The 19224-nt window shown below is 42.4% G+C and overlaps 1 protein-coding gene across 4 annotated transcripts in view; it reads right to left on the bottom strand.

Moving 5' to 3' along the window:
* LOC117814763 (contactin-1a-like) overlaps positions 1-19224 on the bottom strand; it is an 86231-nt gene that overhangs the window by 24652 nt on the left and 42355 nt on the right. For all 4 annotated transcript variants that reach the window (XM_034686258.1, XM_034686261.1, XM_034686259.1 and 1 more), the window contains 4 exons: positions 15994-16128; positions 13766-13804; positions 2032-2158; positions 1145-1323 (listed from right to left, as the gene is read on the bottom strand). In XM_034686258.1, coding sequence (XP_034542149.1) covers positions 1145-1323; positions 2032-2158; positions 13766-13804; positions 15994-16128 — 480 coding nt within the window. The remainder of the gene's footprint in view (positions 1-1144; positions 1324-2031; positions 2159-13765; positions 13805-15993; positions 16129-19224) is intronic.

The raw sequence follows: 19224 nt of genomic DNA, 5'->3' as shown, positions 1-19224 counted from the left end.
TTTCAGAAAAAGAGAAAGGTGCATTACAAATTCACAGTCAGAAAAATATAACACCCCCCCCCTCCCCCAAACACCCTGAACCCCATCTCAGTCCTCTTCTTTCATAGTTGAGACATTAAGAGAACTGGATACTTACATAAATATACATACACACCTACATATGAGTATTCATATGATATACAAACACAACAATGTACCTAATGTTGAAATGAAAAGGTATAATTGTACATACATTCACGGACCCATACACATACCCGCACTCATCCATCAGCCTGCATACATATAAATATGTATCCACGCCTACACAAAGGCATAGCCACAGATGCCTGCATGTACCCATACAGTGAAATAAATAAATAAATAAATCAATCAATAAATAGAAGTAAGAATAAGTTAAACAAAGTGCTGTTGGGCATTGCAAACACTCTAAGGGCTCAACAAACAAACAAACAAAATTATAACAATAAATAAAAGCAAGATCCAGGCACCTGTTTGATGTGTTTTATAATGATTCTTTTATTTTATTCTATTTTATTTTCTGACAGCGTTTTATGTTTGATGTGTTTGAACTTATTTTACCTCACTTCGCAGCACTTTGCTAACTTGTTCTTTTAAGTGTTCTATATAAATAAAGTGGATTGGATTGGAATAATAGCTTAAAGTGCTAACAATGATAATAGTGCAATTAAAGGGATACAGCAGCCTGTTTTGACACGTACTAAATTGTTTCCATGACATCAGTGTCTTCCCTGACAAGGCAAATAGCCTGTATAGTAAAGGAGTGGTCACCCCTGGTCACTCCTCTGGACACGCCCCTGTCTGTTGCTTATTTACGCAAACAAACACACCAAAGTTGAGGGATTATATAAAGTTCTGCAGCTCCATTTGAACTGTAGATTAAATAAGAAAGTACATAAAGTATATTAGTGTTGGTGGCAAAATGAAGTTGGACCATTCACAAATTGCACTTTCCACACCACTTATAATTTGTCCCAGCTGCCCTTGCAATGTCAGTGCACTTAATATGCATGAAAGTACAGCTCCAGGGCAGTCCTCTGTTAAATCTTCATGGTACTCTACATCTTCATCGCAGTCTCAAAGGGGAGGGGAGGAAGGGGAGGGGGTTCACATCTGGGTCACTTACATCCAAACTGGACTGAGGCCTCTTGGCTGATGAGCGTGCCGTACATGTTTGTCGCCAAACACGAGTACTGTCCTACATGTTGTGTTTTGACCGGGTTGCTGATTACCAAGTTTCCCCCGACTAGACTGTAGTGGCTGGCCTCGGCATTCAAGTCGATTTCTGTGCCCTCCAGCATCCACCTGCAGAGAGGAAATCAAGACGAGTCAAAAGATGAAAAAAATCAGTCAAGTCTGATTACAGTTTTCTTTCTTCTACCTCTCTCTCTTTGCAGAAAGTCTTTAGGACTGAGAGATGTCCTGAATAAAAGCAACAACAAATGTCATATTTTGAAAAGCACAGTGTTGTGTACTTCAGATGAACCCTCTTAAACACTTAATGCCAGTCATGGTCAAAGCTAATTCTTTCCCCTCTGACATCTAATTCTGGGCTCTCTGACAGTGAAACCGATTTGAGGGATGCAACAGCTATATAATTTACATATATTTACATCTAAATTGAAATGGATCAGGCATAACGCTCTACATTTTTGAGCTGCCAAATGAGGTGGTGACAGGATGCCAGTGCTGCAGGAGCAAAATCATATTTGTTTAGAGTTATTTTCTGGCATGCAATAATATGGCATTATCATTTTTGTGAGCGTTCAGCGGAAACAGACATCAGAACGAGCTGTGCAGGTTTTTGGACAGCAAAGTATCCCATCATCACGCACTGCAGGGTGGTCACACACGCACACAGCGGTTAACCTTGGAAGGTTTCAAATGTTAAAACAAAGATCCTCGTGACCTTGGCATTTGCAGGCAGATCCTAAAATAGTCTGAGGAGGAGGGGAGCACGCAGAATGCACAGCATGTAGTACTGAGACAGGCTTTACAGAGAACATATGTTACTTGTATGTAGCAGGTGGATTGGCCCGAGCTCGGCAGCTCATGGTGATTTTTGCCTCGGGCGACTCCTCTGGGTAGATGGTATCCACCGGCTGCTCCTCAAACACTGGCCCGTAACCTGTGGCTTCGTCTGCACACAACAAACAAACGACACCAGGGTAAATAAAAACAAGACGGGTCAGAAATACAAACAGGAAACATAAAGCTGTCAGAGCTCTGTGTTTGTTTGGCAGTTCTGGGGCAGTTCCATCAAAATGAGACAGCCGGGTTCAGATGTTGCCCTGAAAGAAAATCCCAAACTGAGATGACTGTGAAATAACCCCTGTGAGGACCTGTGGCTCTCACTGATACACAAACCTCTACTGCTAAATCACATTATAGAAACATCCAAGATGAAGCTTTGTGTTATCTCATCCTTGAATTCATACTCATCCCTCTCTTCTGTTTCATACCTCATGCAGAGTAATCAGCCTCTGCTTTTTCATTCCAAACCACAACATCACACTAATTATGACAGAGATGAGCTCACTCAGGTGCCAAACCACAGCGACACACTCATCTGTTGCCAGTGAATATGATATTGTTAGAGGCTAATACAAATCCTCTATCTGGATGCTAACTTGAATTAGTATAATCCAAACCCTTTCACACTGCACGTGTCATCCTGTACCAGCAAATCCAAGGAGATGGTTTTGTGTGGTTGATTAAAACCATTTCTGGGTTCCATCTTCCTCTTACACTATCAACATGCACCTACAATTAGCCCCAATTACTCATTAAAACAGACAGACATCACCAGCAGAGGCATGAATAAGACATAAAAACAATACCAGGCTATGAATAAGCAATGAAGCGAAATGTTCTCAAACGCTGATTATTCTCTCAGATCAAGAGTCTCTGTAGGTGACTGCAGGAATACAAATGTGTGTGCGTACACGTGTGTGTTATTCCCCAGCGTGTCTCTGGGCTCTCAGAGAGCACAGCTGACACCTCAATGGGGAGAAGCCGGCTCTTTCAGACAGTAATATCCTGCTTCTGCTCCGTCCTTACAACCAGGCCGGGACTCGCTCTGTGGATTCAGTCGCTCTGAAAATGTCTTTCTGACAGACAGAGAGACAGACGGAGAGCAAACTTAAGAAACCTGAACAAAGGCGCTGAAAGGGAAGCTGCATTTAGACCAGGGGAAAACTGATATTGGTTTCTTCAGGGCCGATAACTACAGCCATTATCAGTATCATGAGACCGATAACTGATATATGGAAATAATATGATTTTACAGTGACAATTAAAAGCTTCTGTCAAAATTAGACTTTGTTTAAATGCTTTTAGAAAGTGTTTAATCATAACTGAAACTTTTAACATCTGCTCTTGTCTGTGTGCATGTCAGCGGCACCCAGTTTTCGGTGTTGATTAGCTATTGCTGTTGTGATGCCTAGCCAATCAGATTGAGTTATGGGAGGGACATTGAGTGAGACTATGTGATGAGTGAAAATCAAGCAGCAACCTCAAAAAATGAAGCCCATGCGGAAGCGTTATAAACTGCATCTCATCAAGAATCCGCTTGAGGCTGGCAGTAGAAACACCGGAAACCACATTCAAAGAAGACCATCTTTACAGCATTAATAAATGTGTTTACAGCCTGGTTCAAAAAACGGCTTGGCTCTACATACCTAATTTCTCTATCGGCACACACTGTGTGGGGGTTGAGTTTTTTCTAACGCAACGGTTCAGAAGATTTTAAGATTACGAGTTTTTGCCCAATGAAAGACATGACTGACTTGACTCCTTGACAGGAACACATAGCTGTTGGCTAGGAAGCTCAAACCCCGCCTCTTTACGTCACACTATGCCTGGTTAAGTTCAGCATTTCCAATATGCCTGCCGCCAATGATTGGCTTCAAAACAGCGCTCAGGAACAGATGGGTGACATCACGGATACTATGTCCATTATTTATACAGTCTATGGTGAAAACAGACCCTGTCAAAAAGACTTTTATTTTTGGTGTTTACACCTTTATTTAGAGAGGATAGGACAATGGACAGAGCGAGAAACCAGTAGAGAGAGTAGGGGAATGACTTGTGGGAAAGGAGACTCAGGCTGGAATCAAACCCCGGCCACCAGCTGTATGGGAGCGCAATTTCACCACCAGGCTAAATTTGTGCCAAGTGGTGCATTAAGATGTTATTTTTTGGGGCATTTTTGCCTTTATTGGAATGGAAAGATGGAGAGAGACAGGAAATGTGGGTAGCAGAGCATTGGGGAAGACATGCAGCAAATGGTTGGGGCCGGCAGTCAAACTTACGAATGCTGTAAGGAGGACTGTAGCCTCTGTATATGGGGTGCGCGCTTTTTGCATGTATTTCCTGTCATGACAGTGGCGCTGCCTGACAGCTAAGGTCTGCAGCCAGACTGTCTTGGGAAAATCGTCTAAGAGACCAACATCAGTCACCGATAAGAGGCCAGCCCGATAACTATTTACCATTTTTCTACCACAGGAATAGGAAGGTACATTTGTGTGGGATAATACGGCAATAAAGCAAAATCGAACACATTACAGCAGTAAAACGCATGACTCCTGAAATATTAATCACTAGCACTGTGTAGTCCAGCATCAGTGAACCAGATGCATATTTAGACTGTTAGCACGAAAAGGGATTTTAAACAAGCGTATACTCCAGACCAGGAGGCAGACAGACTTTTAACCACAATATCAAGTTAGCTGAAGCGTTCCAGCACCACAATGGCTGACCAGGGAGCATCAATTAAGACGTTTGAAGACAGAATCCACTCCCACTGACACACTGCAGCAGCCAACCGTGTGCAAGTACTTGACATTGATGCAAATCCCAAGGACTCTGAATCACCACTGGCTGAGAGAGAATTAAACATAGTATAAATGGGGCATTGTGGGGCTGATGGAAGGCAAATTAAGTGGGGAACTGTGTTCTGGGAACAAGGGAGAAAGAAAAAGGAGCAAAGACAAAGAAAGGGAAGAACTGAGAGAAACAGACTCACATTGTTAAATGGAGAAAGGGGGGAGGAGGGAAGTGACCCTATTCGACTGTTGTACTTAGATTGCTCTTCATGAGACTAAGATAAACGCTTCTCATGTAAATATGAAATATAAATGTGGGCTCGGTTGGAGGAGGGGAGTCACTGCAGCTCTGCTTCAATGCTAAAATAGCAGTTGGAGTATAGCTCTGTGAGATGAGCGCTGGTGCCATTCCATCCTTTGCCTGCAATGTGGGATGTGACAGATGGTGAAGGGGAGTGTTGAAGCAGGCCACATAAGGACCACTGCCTGGAGACACACACAGGCCTCTTCCATTCTCTCTGCCTCGTTTCAGTATCTGTCTCCAACTCTCTGTGGTTCTCCTCTGTCCTTCCTACATCTCTCTAAGCTATATCTTACCCTCACAATGTGTGTCTACTTCTTTATCTATCACTATCTACTGCTACTTTCAGACTGAACTTCTTCAAACTCATACTGAACTTCTTCTAACTCTCTAGTCAGCTATGCTAGCTTCAAAAAAGGCAATGGTTGTTACTCATTCTAACACTTTGTTTGCATATTTTTGGAGAAATATCTCCACACTGTTAAGTGGTTTGCCATGAAATCAAATACAGACATTCATGGTCTATCATAGATTTGTTTCTACTTACTTCAGTGATTCTTTTTTGCCACAATCGGTCAACATGTTTCACATTCCCTTTAATATCTTAACAACTGCTGGATGGATTTCAGGTATTCCATGCCAACTTCCAGATGCCAATTAGATTAACCTTAATTATGTCTGTGATCCCTTGAGTGTATACAGTGGCACCGTATAGGGGGGAAAAGTTAGGATGAATCTAAGGGCCCATGACCGACAGGGCGCCCGAAAATAATAATAATAAAAATAATAATAACAATAATAATAACAATTTAATTAATATTTTATTCAGAATAAGGTAATTAAAAAAATGCCACCCCCCCTGTATCGGCATGAAATGGTACGGCCCAGCCTGAGTCGCGCTAATCAGCTGTGCCGCGCAGTCAGACAGATGTTGCACAGTGCATTGAGTGCGCTAAAGGCAGCTAAAATGTCTGGAAAGACAAAGTCTGGGTCCCAGAAAAGAAGGGAAAGAAAGGAGAGACTACAGTAAATATTTGACTCCAAGAGGCAAGACAGCTGAAAATGTAGACTTATGTAAAGCTTTGACTGGGACGATTGGATCCTGGAGATGTGGTTACAGCAGTTGCACAGGGTTCTTTTGGCCTTTGATGGTGGGGCCCAATGTGATATTTTTTCATGGGGCCCAAAATCCCTGGCGGCACCCCTGAGTGTATATATTGCAAGCTCCATGACATCCTATGACATGAAAAATCATACCTTATATTGTGTGGTAGGTAGGACAAAATAGTTTTGATCATTTTCAGTCATGAATATCAGTAATGTTTTTGTCTTTGCCGATCCCTGAGTCTTCTGATCAGCCTTCTCTTCCATTGTGCTTAGTGCGAATTAGAGAATGTAAGCAGGCTAACATGCAAAACAAAACTAGTGCAGTGGTCAACATCCGCTGTCTCATTTCTGGTGTGTGTGTCATCATGCTGATTTTAGCTTTCAGCTCAGACACTGAACTTCAGCAGATCTTCACAGAGCCTCTAACATGACTGCAGACTCTGCATCGTTTTTAACTCTGATTCTTGAATCATCCCTTTCTCTAAATTGCTCAAAGCCTCCCACTCTCAGCTTCCCACTGTATTCTCTTTTATAAAGTCTTTCCAGTCTTATTCCAAACATGCTGGGTATGTTTTGTCCAGAGCTGAGAGGATCTCTGTTTCAACTCCCCAAAGCTACATCTCTCTTTTCGTCTCTGTTTTATGTCCTCTCTGTATGTGTCTCTCAGGTTTTTCTTTTTCCCCTCAAATAAAACACTTTCCGTTTCCTCTTTGAGCTTAAAGGAGGAACAGAGCTGACCTGCTTAACAGGTAAGTGACTATTTACACAACAGTCAATGGAGCGATCCCCTGTCACACACATCACTACACACCCAAAGTCTGAGGCTGTGTCTCTGGGGTCTGATGGAAGAGGACTTCCTCTGGACTTCCTCATTATCAAACACAGACACCTTATTAACTGAAGAGCAGGTAAGTTTAGACCCTCATTTGAATTTAAAATACCATCCAGCCTGTTATTCCAGGAGCCTACCATCTCCCCCCTTGTGAGTAACTTCTCTAATGAGACACCAATTATTCCGCAAGGTTCTGGGTGTAATTTTAGGTGCATTACAATGAGCTGTTGACTTGAAACAGCATGATTCATGTGAGCATAAAACAACTGCAATCTGTCCAATTTGTATAAATTGTTTTCTTGTTAAATGTCTTTAGTCAAAATTTCCAGCTGTTCCACTCAGTGCAGTTCACACTATGCAGGATAAATGTTCAGTTTAAGTTTTCTTTCATATCTGAATAGTAACATGATGAGCCCAAATCCCAAACGGCCTTTATCCTCTGATGACTTTAACTCTACACACAGCTGTGTATTTGGGCTACATCTGCTGCACGGTTTGTTTGCATGACCAAAAGAGAGTCCAAGTGGGACAGAGACCATATTGTTTCCTGGAAGCACAAAAAGCACAGTGTGGCAATAATTACCCACAAGCCCTTGAGCAAGATAATGAGGCATGGTGGCAGACCAAATAGTCCCCAAGGTAAAAATCTACTCCTTTAATGTATTTATGTCGAATAATTAATTATTCTGCCTCACAGCCAGCCAAACTGTTCTGCAGAGGTGCAGATATCAGTGCGGTTGATTCAGTCAGTGCATGCTCAGTGAGGAGCCGGCTGTGTTATCACAACCACTGCAAATATAATCATTTTCTACAACGGAGACTGCCGCAGAGCAATGCTCCTCAAACAAAACAAGGGGAGCAAGTTTGATTGGTTTATAGACCACAACACTCATCAAACTGAGACACATTCTCACAGGCCTGTTAACTCTCAGTGAGGTTGTTTATGCATCTCTGGTGTCTGTGTTTCTGGCTCCAGTTCAGCCAGACGCAAAATATCAAATCACTGACCCTGAAAACAAACCCCTTAAACATTTAAACCATAGGCTGTAGAAAACGATAGACAGAATAACAACCATCCCAATTGAAGCAAAATCTTAACGAGTGTCCCCTGGTGACTGGCTGCAGTACATGTCATAAACCCCGCCCTCCTCCATTATAACAGGTGGAACATGAGCCGAACTGGAAAAACATGCTTTCATAGCAGTTAGTTCTCATCATGCTGATTCATGTGCACGTGTTCATCTTTTGGAGACTCAATTCAATTTCAATTAAAAAAACATTATTTATTCTCAAAAAGACTTTGAGGTTTCCCTCATTTCCAATGTCGTCGAGATCACAGGCACATTAGAAACAGCAAACAAACACACACACACAATCATTCACAAAATAATATATTAATTAAAACAGATACAATTTGAGACACAGTGGTATGAGATCAAAGTCCTAAAATTTACAAAAGAGGGAATGGATGTCAGCTTTAAAGTCTGTTGGAGGGTATTCCATGATTTAGGGGCATCAATGGAAAATGCTGATTGACCCAGGTCAGTGTTAACTCAGGGGACTTTCAAAATGAACCAATCAGAAGAGCGAGTCCCATAGGATACATAACTCCATTCCAACAAGTCTGTAAGGTAGGTGGGGAGCTTTCCAGCCAGTGTTTGATCCTCCTTTGCTCAAGAGAGGGCCAACTGACCTTCTCATACAGGACACAGTGATGGGTGTAATATCTGTCACCAGTTATAAATCTGAGAACAGAGTGGTAAACAGATCACCATAATCTAAAACAGATAAAAACACTGCTTCAACAACTCTCTTTCTACAGATGTTTAGTTTCCACTAGTAATCTGATGTTAGAAAGATGACCGGTTGACAGCTCTGTTGAGAAGCGCAAACCCGGACAAGAGTCCTTGAACTTTCCACAACTTGAGCATCCACCTCAAATCAACACTAGAATGTGCTCTACCATGGACCGTCCTGACCTGAGGGATCTTTGACGTTATCACTGGTAAGTTGAGTGTGTGTTTTTGGTTAGCTGAAGAGTCCAGATCACTTCTGCACATGCCTTAGCTCCACCAGAGAAAATTATCAGCACTCATCGAGGCAGTGTTTTGTCTTCACATCTCACAGTGGGAGGAGATGGAGGCGTCTCACAACAGCTACAAGTTCAACTAAAAAAGTATTTAAATGTCGACATGAGCTTCTCAGACGACTTCACTGCAGCATGATCCATTTTTTAATCGTCCTTCAGAATTATATTCAGTGTCCTATGCGATTAATAGAGCTCTATCACACTTCTCATTTATAGAATAATCAATGTATTTTCTGCTTGATTTATCATTTTGTCAGTAAGATGTCAGAATACTTGGAAACACCCCAAAGCTCAACATCCTACACTTCATGTACACTATCATGTATGGCACAGGGTAGCCTCATATAAGGGTTTAATTTGGGGTTACCAGATCAAGTCCCAGTGCACCTGAGAGTATGGAAATTGGGCTGGTCGCAGGAATGGTGTCCCTTCTCTTTCTGGGCTCACTGAGGTGTACCTGGAAGTGAATTGAACCCCCAACTGTCAGGGATGCACGTCTATGTACAGCCCCCTCACTCTGGCATCACTCCATTCATGCACGTCCATAGGAACCTGTTTATGCACATATTTGTATTTCCAGCTGGTGTGTGAGAGTGTGCGTGTGTGTGTGTGTGTGTTGCATGTTCAATAACAAGAGTGTAAAAATTTAATTTCCCTCAGGGATGAATACAGTTCGAGCATTTCTACTTCTTCTTTTGAAAATGTCTGATGCTTTTGTTTTCCATCACAACTCGATTTTGGAACTTAATGATCAAAACAACTGCCTATACATTTTCTGACTGATCTTTAGAGCTTTCACTTTTACTCCAGTATAAAAGTTGAGGAAGGCAGATGGAGAAAGACACCCAGCTAAAAGCTAAACAATGCTGTGTGTAAGGACTGCGATGACAGTAATGTACCTAGCTGTACATTAGAAGTACATGAGTGCTTGAAAAGTAGTGCTGAGCATAAAGCTAGGCAGCTATCAAGTGATTTAAGGAGCCACAATTTTGAACCAATGGTCTGACCTTTTGTCCTGAGAGGCATTGATTTTTATGTTCTATAAAAATACAGACCCAAAAGGAATATTCTCATGTTGTTAACACAGAGTGACCTTAAATACTGCAGTGCAAGGAGCATCAGTCATTCAGGAGATTCCTGGCAGCACCATGCTGTCCTCTCTGCAGACTAAATGTCAACATACCCACGTGACACTCCATACAATGTACACAGACTGTAACACTCATCCATGGAGGAGAAAGGAGAAGAACTGGGTGAAAATCTTACAGGGAACATGTTTTGATTCCTCATGGGATCCATCAACAACTCAACCTGCATGCAGCATCCCAACTTGTTCCCAAGCAAAGAATCAGCAAGCCTTCTTTTGTCCAATTTACCCCTCGCTGACAGCCGGCCTCCCCTTGATTTTTCTCCAGAAGAACAACACACACGGTGCAAATCTTAGCTAAAGGTAGAGAAGCAAACACTGACAGTGCAGTAAACAGAGATCTGCTCTAAATACAAGAAAAGGAAAGTTCTTTGGTGGTGCTTAACTCTCAGTCTATTACTTTTAAATACATATATCTAGTATTCATTTTTTAAATCTAGAAGAAGCCACACCTTTATTTTGGGTTCTTCACATTTAAGGAAGCATCATGTGCTCTCAAAGGATTCGATTATCCGTCTGCACAAACGTTTGATTTAAAGCGGTTTTGGGAAATACTTTCATTTGCTTTCTTGCAGAGTTAGGTGAAAGATCAATATGGACTATATTTGGACAATTTCTTGGCCGGGCACAGTGACTTCCCGGAGTCTCCACTTGTTGCCTGGCAACCTAAGTGCAAATGTGCCCCACCAAGTAACCGTTGAGAACAGAATAAACCCCCAACTTCATGTTGTTGTACTTTTTTTTGCACGGATGAAAGAAATAAAATATAGTGGGTTGTTTAAGTTCTGGTTATGTGTAATCTATTATATTTGGAAACAGCTAAGCTAGCTATTTGCCTGTGTCCAGCCTTAGTGCTAAGCTAAATGGACCTGCTGTTAACTGTAGTGTACATGACATGACTATCTGAGACATGTGAGAGTAATATACCTTTTCATCTAGGTTTCAAGTATTTCAGTGTTGTCTGCAATCTTAGATGAGTTGACAAGAAACACACATAAAAGGCTTCACTATAAATTAATATGTAAAAATGTCTCCATGAATAACACCATCAAATGATCGTCATTTTTCTTCTTCTGTTTCATTCATCAGACATCTCTAATCCAGTTTCCAGCTCTAATGGCCATCCTACATTCATCTAGGAAGCACAGCCCAAACCCCGGACGTTAACCATCTCCATTGAGATGAATGTAAATCTCCAAGTAGGAAGAATCCAATAATAGTAACACACTGGAAAGAAACATGACCTCCAGACAGATTTTCATTTGTCCTGTCCTATTGTGGACCAGGAGAATGGAGCTGTCTGTCACTGGCTGACAGCCCTTAACAAATCCTGACAGGCAGATACTGTTGTACTTTTTCCACTTCAGGGGATGGACTGGGCAGAAAATGGGCAGAGCTGAAAGTGCAGCTCATTTAGATCTACTTCTTTTTTGGTTTTCATTGTAAATTTTCATAATCCAAAGCTTGAACGGGGTGTTCAAATGAAGGAGACATTGAATATTTCAGTGGGATGTCATGTCACTTGTTTTCATGATAGCTTTACTGCACTGCTGGGGCGGTCTCGCTCTCCACTAGAGGGACCTGTGTCCTTAAAGGCTGTTTTTAAGGCACTAGTATCATCAACAACCTCAATTTTGGAATGCTTCTCACCAGGACTTACTGTCACAGTTTGTCTTTTAAGTTTGTTTAAAAATGCTTGGTATTTACTTTTACTCAATGGCATTTTACAAAGAACATGTAAAAACATTAGACAGAAATCAACTATCAAACTGTTAGCAGCAGCTCTAGACCTGAAATTAGCACCTTAAAAACCTCCACTGTGGTTAGTTTGGCTTCCATACTGGTCTCCACTGTTGTTGTTGACAAAGATGATATCAGAAGTACTGCCCCTTCTTGATTCTGATTGGTCAGTGTGGAGAAGTGACATTAGTGAGCGCAGTGGTGTACCAAAGATGAGTTACTTTCAACTGAAAGTGCTCAGGAGTGCTGCAAACACTGAACTGCAATAGTTCTGCATTGGATGGAAACAGGCCCTAATGCTGTGTAACACGGGACTTCCACCAGATCCGTGACCGGTCCGTCTCCGAAATGCTGTGGTCTGGCTCTGTGCTCTCTCATCCGTCAACACCCACCAGTTGCGTTTTCAGAACGCAGCACGGAGCAGGACCGCCGGACAGCTGGAGTCATGTGACCGAGGTTTTCCCACGGTGATCACTAAATCAAGGATTCTCCTCCTCCTCTCCTCGTCCCTGTTGTCTTTATCAGCCTCTGAAAACCTCTGACCTGTTGACTCCAGGTCTTCCTCCGCTCTAAATGGCATTTTGTTTTCATAGTTAAGTTAAAAACGATCTAACGATAACAAAGAGTGTTTTATTCTATCGTCTATCAGAGACGCAGCTGGAACGCAACAGAGCCGATCCAGTTGAGGTTAACACATTGACTAGAATAGAAACCTATCAGATCCAGTGCCGGAGACGGATCTGGTGGAATTTAGCCTTTAGAGTTGTGCAATGTACTATCCTCTCATCTGGAGCTGATTTCTTATAAGAAAACAAGAAATTGTGCAATAAAGAAGCACAGTATTCTTTCACAACCATTCTTGCACAAGACTTGTTTTGACAAGCCAACAATCATGCATGTTTGGCCTTTTACTGCTCAGATGGATCAAGTCGTGGTGTAGCCTCGACTGTGAATCACCACCTGCTTCCTCCTCTGAACTCCAAGGCCACTGCCGCATCAACCCGCCAGAGAACCGATGCAGCTTGTTTGTTTCTGGTTTGAAGACTACAAATCAAACAGACGTACGCTCCAGTGCTCTATACCTCTGTTTTTTTCCTTGTATGGTCTAAGGTTTCAGTGAGCAGATTGGAATCTCATAAATTCTTCAGGGGTGCTTTGACAGAAGACATACTGCATATGTACATAAAAATACACATCACTTGTCAGCCTGTGACCTCTGTGGTTGTTAAATGTTCACTGTGGCCTTGAGGTCAGCCTTCAGCTTGAAACCTCATCACCACTGGTTTTATACTTTGTGAGGGTATTGGGCAGAAGCCGATCACCACCCAGTTATGTTCAACCCAATAAAACTATAACTTGACTGGGGTCTTTTTTAATTGGTCTGTGAAAATGTTAAATCGCTTCTCCATTCGATAGTTATATCATATGCAGACAGTGGTGAAGCCTCTTGGCAGAATCACTAGGGCTGGACGGTTTGCAAAGTGCAGCAGAGAGAAATATTGACATCTAGAAATTGTGTATGTGTGCGTGTGTGTGTGTGTGTGTGTCTTTATGCAGATGACTTGTGGTTTTGCATTTGCCAAAACCAATCGCACTGATTCCAACATTATTGAGAACTCCATCTAAAATCTGTATTAATGAAAGAAAATTTCTTCAAGCGCTGCAACCAATAACCATAATTATTTGAGATCATACTCAGTCTTACCTCCATAGAAGTCAGGGACCTCCCCGTGCATGGATCCATCTGTAACAAGAAGGGAAATCCCATCAGCTTATTGATTCAGGATGCTGCAAATATTGACCACTGGTATTTGCAATTTAATGAACTTCCTGTGTTCCAGCACTGCGGGAGTATTACTCTTGCTTCACACAGGATGCAACAAGAACACAGAAGAAGGCGACTCATGTATCATAATAAAAGTTTTTTTTCAAAGGGGTGCAAGTCTTTGACAGAACCCCCTTTGCTGCCAAGGCTGTGATGAATGGCTGGGAACCGCACTTTGAAAAGAGAAACTACCTCTGGCTGGGGGCCATGTCCGTGGTATCCGCTATGTCCTGTTTCTCCACAATAATATAGAAAACACTTCTGAGGTTGGCTCTGAGAGGATGTGGTTTTCATTTCATTGTGATTCTACTTTCAAACATCCACTAATGTACATCACAGTAAGGAGGGAACACAATTATAAAGAGATAACTATTACATCCTGTTGAATCATTCACATGTATGTTGTAGCTGAACTATACTCCATTTTTAACTCTATTGTGTGCCTGACTTTTGTTCTGCTGCCATAGCATTAATGTCACATTTACAGTCAAGGTTTTTGTTGTTGTTGGGGCTAAACAAAAATGTCAAGTCAATGTTCTCCACGCACAAAAACAACCAAAGTCCATTGGGTAGCTGCTGTCTGTTTGCATAAAGCAGTCGTACATTTCAACCTTATGTGAGTCTCCTCTTAAGACTGCGTGTATATATGCAGCTGATGTATGACGTTCTTTAGCTTTTATCTGCCAATATCATCTGTCTTCTGTGGGTGTATGAGAGCGGTTCCCACCCGATATTCTATGCTTTGGCTTCATTGGTGTTCAAAAACCTTTTGGTGAACGCAGCTCTAGAATCCTATGCGTAGAGTAAAAAGGAGAAAAAGGAAAACTAAATCTCCTAGATTTCGAAATCTGTTTGGGAAAAATGTGCCACAAAGCCAGGAGAGTTACCAAATCCAAGCTCCCCCGCTTTCTGGTTCATGATGAATCAAATCTAAAAAGGAGTGAGAACAGCCCGAGGTGTGGGAACACAGAGGGGGCTGGGTCTTTTTTCAGACAGGTCATTTTTAGTGTTGCTGTTTTCTGACCACTCTGCAGTATGAGAAAATCAAGAATAAGACCAGAAAGTGAACAAAAGCTTTGTAGTTTTTTCTGCAAATAATGCTTTTTGTCTCGTCTGACACCTTCCCCTTCACAGGAGTTACAGGCATCAAAAATTACGACTCCAGAATTGTCAAACTTTTTGCCAACAGTCTTGTTAGCAAGAAGAGGCATCACTGTTAGCATAATTCTGTTTCAGAACCAATTAAAATCCCCTCAAAGGAGGTTCAATGAACATTTAAAAGCATCTTTACTGTAGTCAATAAAACCAGACTTCTATTTTTCCCTGCAGTGCTCATCACTGCCAAAGTGATCATGTCACCATGTTCCATCAGTTAGCAGCTTGTTAGCACCTTGTCTCTTTAGTACCCCATTCATCTTAACACTCCAGTTTTGACGTACGCTGCTTCCCGAGCTGACAGACACCTGTGGGATTTTCACGCTATGTAGTTAGAGCCAGAAATCAGCAGGATTGTGTCTGTTTCTGTGGTTGCTATACAAGTTTATGAAGGATTTCTCTCTGACAGTTTGGGATTTTTGGACGGTGATCCTGGAAAGATGAAGGACACGCGAGCAGAAGAGAGTCAATCTAAATGAGCAACGTCTTTTTGATTTCTGCTCCATAGCGATGGTTGAAAACAAAACTCTAAACTGTCACTGCTGCTGCTGAATCTTTGACAACTTCTGGATGGCTATATCTGAAAGATGAAGGACATACAAGAATCTAACTAAGTCAAGCTAAAAGAAAATTCTCTTTGATATCTGAGTAGTTCTCCAAGGCAATGTCTGAAAAGAAATTCCCTGAGAGAAAACTGCTGCTACGCTGAACTAATTATCCCATTTTACGTAACACTGATGCCAACTAAGTGAGAATTTTCTGAGTGACGTGTTTTAACTTCATCTGTGGCTCTGAGCTTGAAGAAGATATATGACTCTGGTCGTAAAAACATATATCTTTATATAATGTGAAACCGCAGTGAGGTTTTTATCACTGCACATTATCATATAAAGCCTTTAAACCATTCAGTCAATATATTTAGCTGATCCCTCTCAGCTGAGTGTGCCACTAACCTGCAGGGGAGGGTGAGAGGAGCAGGAGGTGGAGGAGCAGGATGAGGTGCAGCATGATGTTGAAGTGAGGACCACCTGGAGGGGTTACAGCTAGAAGCTCAGCTGGTGGAACATTAGCAGGACTGCCTGTTTTTCCTTAAAGAGACAGAGGAAAATAGAAAGAGACACACAGTCAAAACAAAGAACTTCTTTTAGAGTTAGACTTTTAGAGCCAACCAACCCAGTGATTCTTTATTTTTATGTTTAATTGTCTGTCCAAAAAACTCCCAACTCCCAATCATGTGCATGGCAGCCTTAGTGTGAACACAACCAGTGCATGTCAAGCTTGACCAGCCACCCTCTGCCCACAGCTGGACCACAGGCAGACAGCCCGGCTGTAGCATCTTTAGCCAGTCTCTGCTTCCTGTCAGCCTCCGAGGCGAAAGCTCCTTGAGGAGTTGACGCCTGATGAATGACATTTCGACAGTTGTCAGATGAAACGTTGAGCACTGGTTTAGCTAAGCAGCCGTCTCGCTGCTCACTCACTGCCCTTAAGACTTTAACGCCACACCAGCCGCCAGCCAGCCAGCCAGCCAGCCAGCCAGCCAGCCAGCCAGCCAGCCTACCGTCCAGTGACACAAAACGATGAGCAACAGCTGTCTGAGAGCGGAGCGCTGACAGGCAACAGGAAGGGAAATGTCTGCTTGTTGAAAACTTTCTCCTGGTTTTTAAGTAGGTTTCATATTTTTTCATAAAGTTTAAATCAGATCAGATCAGACTGAATACTTCCTAGGTCTGATTTATTTAACACAGCAGTAAAAGTCGTCCACCACAGAGACAATCATCAACGCTACAAAGAGACAACGTCAAACCAAACTGACACAGCTGGCTAATTAGACAGCTTTTTTACAGGTTGATGAAAAGTAGCTGAAGTGTCCTCTCAATCACAGCCATTCAATCCAATCCAATCAAATCAAGACTGTACCACGGAAGACTGTAATTTTGGGGCATGTCTTATTTCGGTCCCAAAAAAATCTATCTAATATTTCATTTCAATGAATAAAAGATTCCCCGGTCGGGTAGGTGCCTTTCTGTGTGGAGTTTGCATGTTCTCCGGCTTCCTCCCACAGTCCAAATACATGCTTACCAGGTCAGTTGATCACTCTAAAATTGCCCGTAGGTGTGGGTGTGTGCATGAAAGGTTGTCTATTTTCCATGTTTGCCCTGTGATAGGTTGGCGTCCTGTCCAGCAGGACCCGGATAAGCAGAGCAAGATGGATGGATGGATGGATGGATGGATGGATGGATGATCCACAGAAACATATATCAGCTCTGAATTAACATAATATGCTTGGATCGCTGTGAAAAAGCAAGAAGAGGACGTAACAGGATGGGAAACAGGCGACCTGACAATCAGAGACCACACTGCCCTCAAGCTTTTCGGCTGAATGTTGCAGAGCATCAGAGACATCGACGCACAATGTATGTAGTGCTCACGTCCACATCGGCTACAGCTGTATAGGGTCAACGCACAAGTATAAACCAGGCTTAACCCTGGAGCAGTGTTTGCAGGCATTAAAATGAACATTATAGAAATAATCTTCTTGTTGGTAGTCCGGTTTATATTCATAGGCCATACAGAGGGATCAGGAATAATTTCCGTCTGTTTCATAACCAGCTGAAAACTCCTTACAGGAGCTTTAAGGGAATTTAGATTCATTCAAACGTATGTTTCGTCTGACTCGTGACAACATAAAACTAAAGTGTGTTAATTATGTTCATTATAAACAAGTTCTTTGATATTTAGGTCCTGATAGTGAAGTCGTGTAACTCCTTCCTACAGCTTTATTTAAGACAGCTCCGCTCTGTATGCATCTCCTCTCTTTTTCAGACAACGCTGTCAAAGCTCACAAGCAATCTTCACACCTTCATATATTCATTTACCACTCTCACAGTTCTGAGCACGAGTTCAATATCAACAACCTGTCCATTCATTCCCGGTTGTGTTAGGCTGGTGTGTGTTGATTAGAGTGTAATTGAACACGAGGCAGACACTATTGATTCTTTGTGCGCAGCCTGAGGTGTCAGCTGGCCAACACTCAGAGGTGTGACGGCAGGATTGAGATCTCAGCGCTCAGCGGAAAATGAAGGCGTATTACCGAAAATGGGTTACGATAGAAGAGAGGTCGTGTCATTTGCTGGCTTTGCATGAGACGAATAAAACTGGACTTACGGTAAAACGCAAACACGCTGACACACACATAAAGACAACTAGGGCAGACTTACTGTACAACATGCACAATAAGTTGGACATAATGTCCAAGCTGTACAGCTGCAGGAAAGCAACACAGGCGGGGATTTCATCTTCACGCTGCACGGTTTCCTAGCAACACCTTTCAAAAGGAGCAGTGTGTGTGCTGCGGGGGGCCTTTTGTGACCAGCAATGAAACTATGCAAACACTCATTTTAATCTGGAGCAAAACTGCTGTTGAGGAACAGAGACTTAGGGTGCTCCACTTATTTATTAAAGACATTCAAAAGCACTGCAAAGACAAATTTGTTAAAACTCTTCCCTCTCCTCCATCCTCTTCACTCTGCAGCCTGATTGCTCGGCTAGGTATCATCTCTGTAGCTCATAAATGATAAATGATCTTAATAGATGCACTTAGGAGATTAGGGGAGACGTAAAGGAACCTTATTACGGCGTCAAAGCACATCGTGAGAGAAGCAATCCCATCTATATCCATTAAGAAGCGTCAGTGAGCTGATATACTGTAAAATAGAACCATAGCAGCACACGGAGAGGCAGCATGCTCTTGTAATCAGTATTAATGGGGCCTTCTCCCTCTCCTGTCCGAGCCTTTGGAGCCTGAATTCACGTGAGGAGAGTGCTCCAGTCATCACAGTAAATCACACAGCCTAGATGTGACAGCGCTCAAACAAGGCCATTTCTTCCCTCTCATAAATCACACTCTGGACGTTGCCAGAGCTATTACTGCTTGTGGTTTGATTTTGGTGTGAGGCAGACAATCTTTTCCCTCCTTTTTTCAGCTTGGCTTTGCTTTGCTTGGTGAATTTCAATCTCTTCTCCTCTCATTTTACTCCCCGTAGAATTCTCAATCCTGCTGCTCAGAAATCAGAAATGATATTGCATCGAGTAGAGGCCGCAGGGGGCGGATTCCGGGATCCCCCTGCTGCACTCCAGTGACCGATACTGTCATTTGTGCTTTTTATCATGACCCCATAACCCCC

Source organism: Notolabrus celidotus, chromosome 6 (genome assembly GCF_009762535.1).
Source record: "Notolabrus celidotus isolate fNotCel1 chromosome 6, fNotCel1.pri, whole genome shotgun sequence".
In the NCBI taxonomy this organism is placed as follows: domain Eukaryota; kingdom Metazoa; phylum Chordata; class Actinopteri; order Labriformes; family Labridae; genus Notolabrus; species Notolabrus celidotus.
This window is presented reverse-complemented; position numbering and strand designations above follow the sequence as displayed.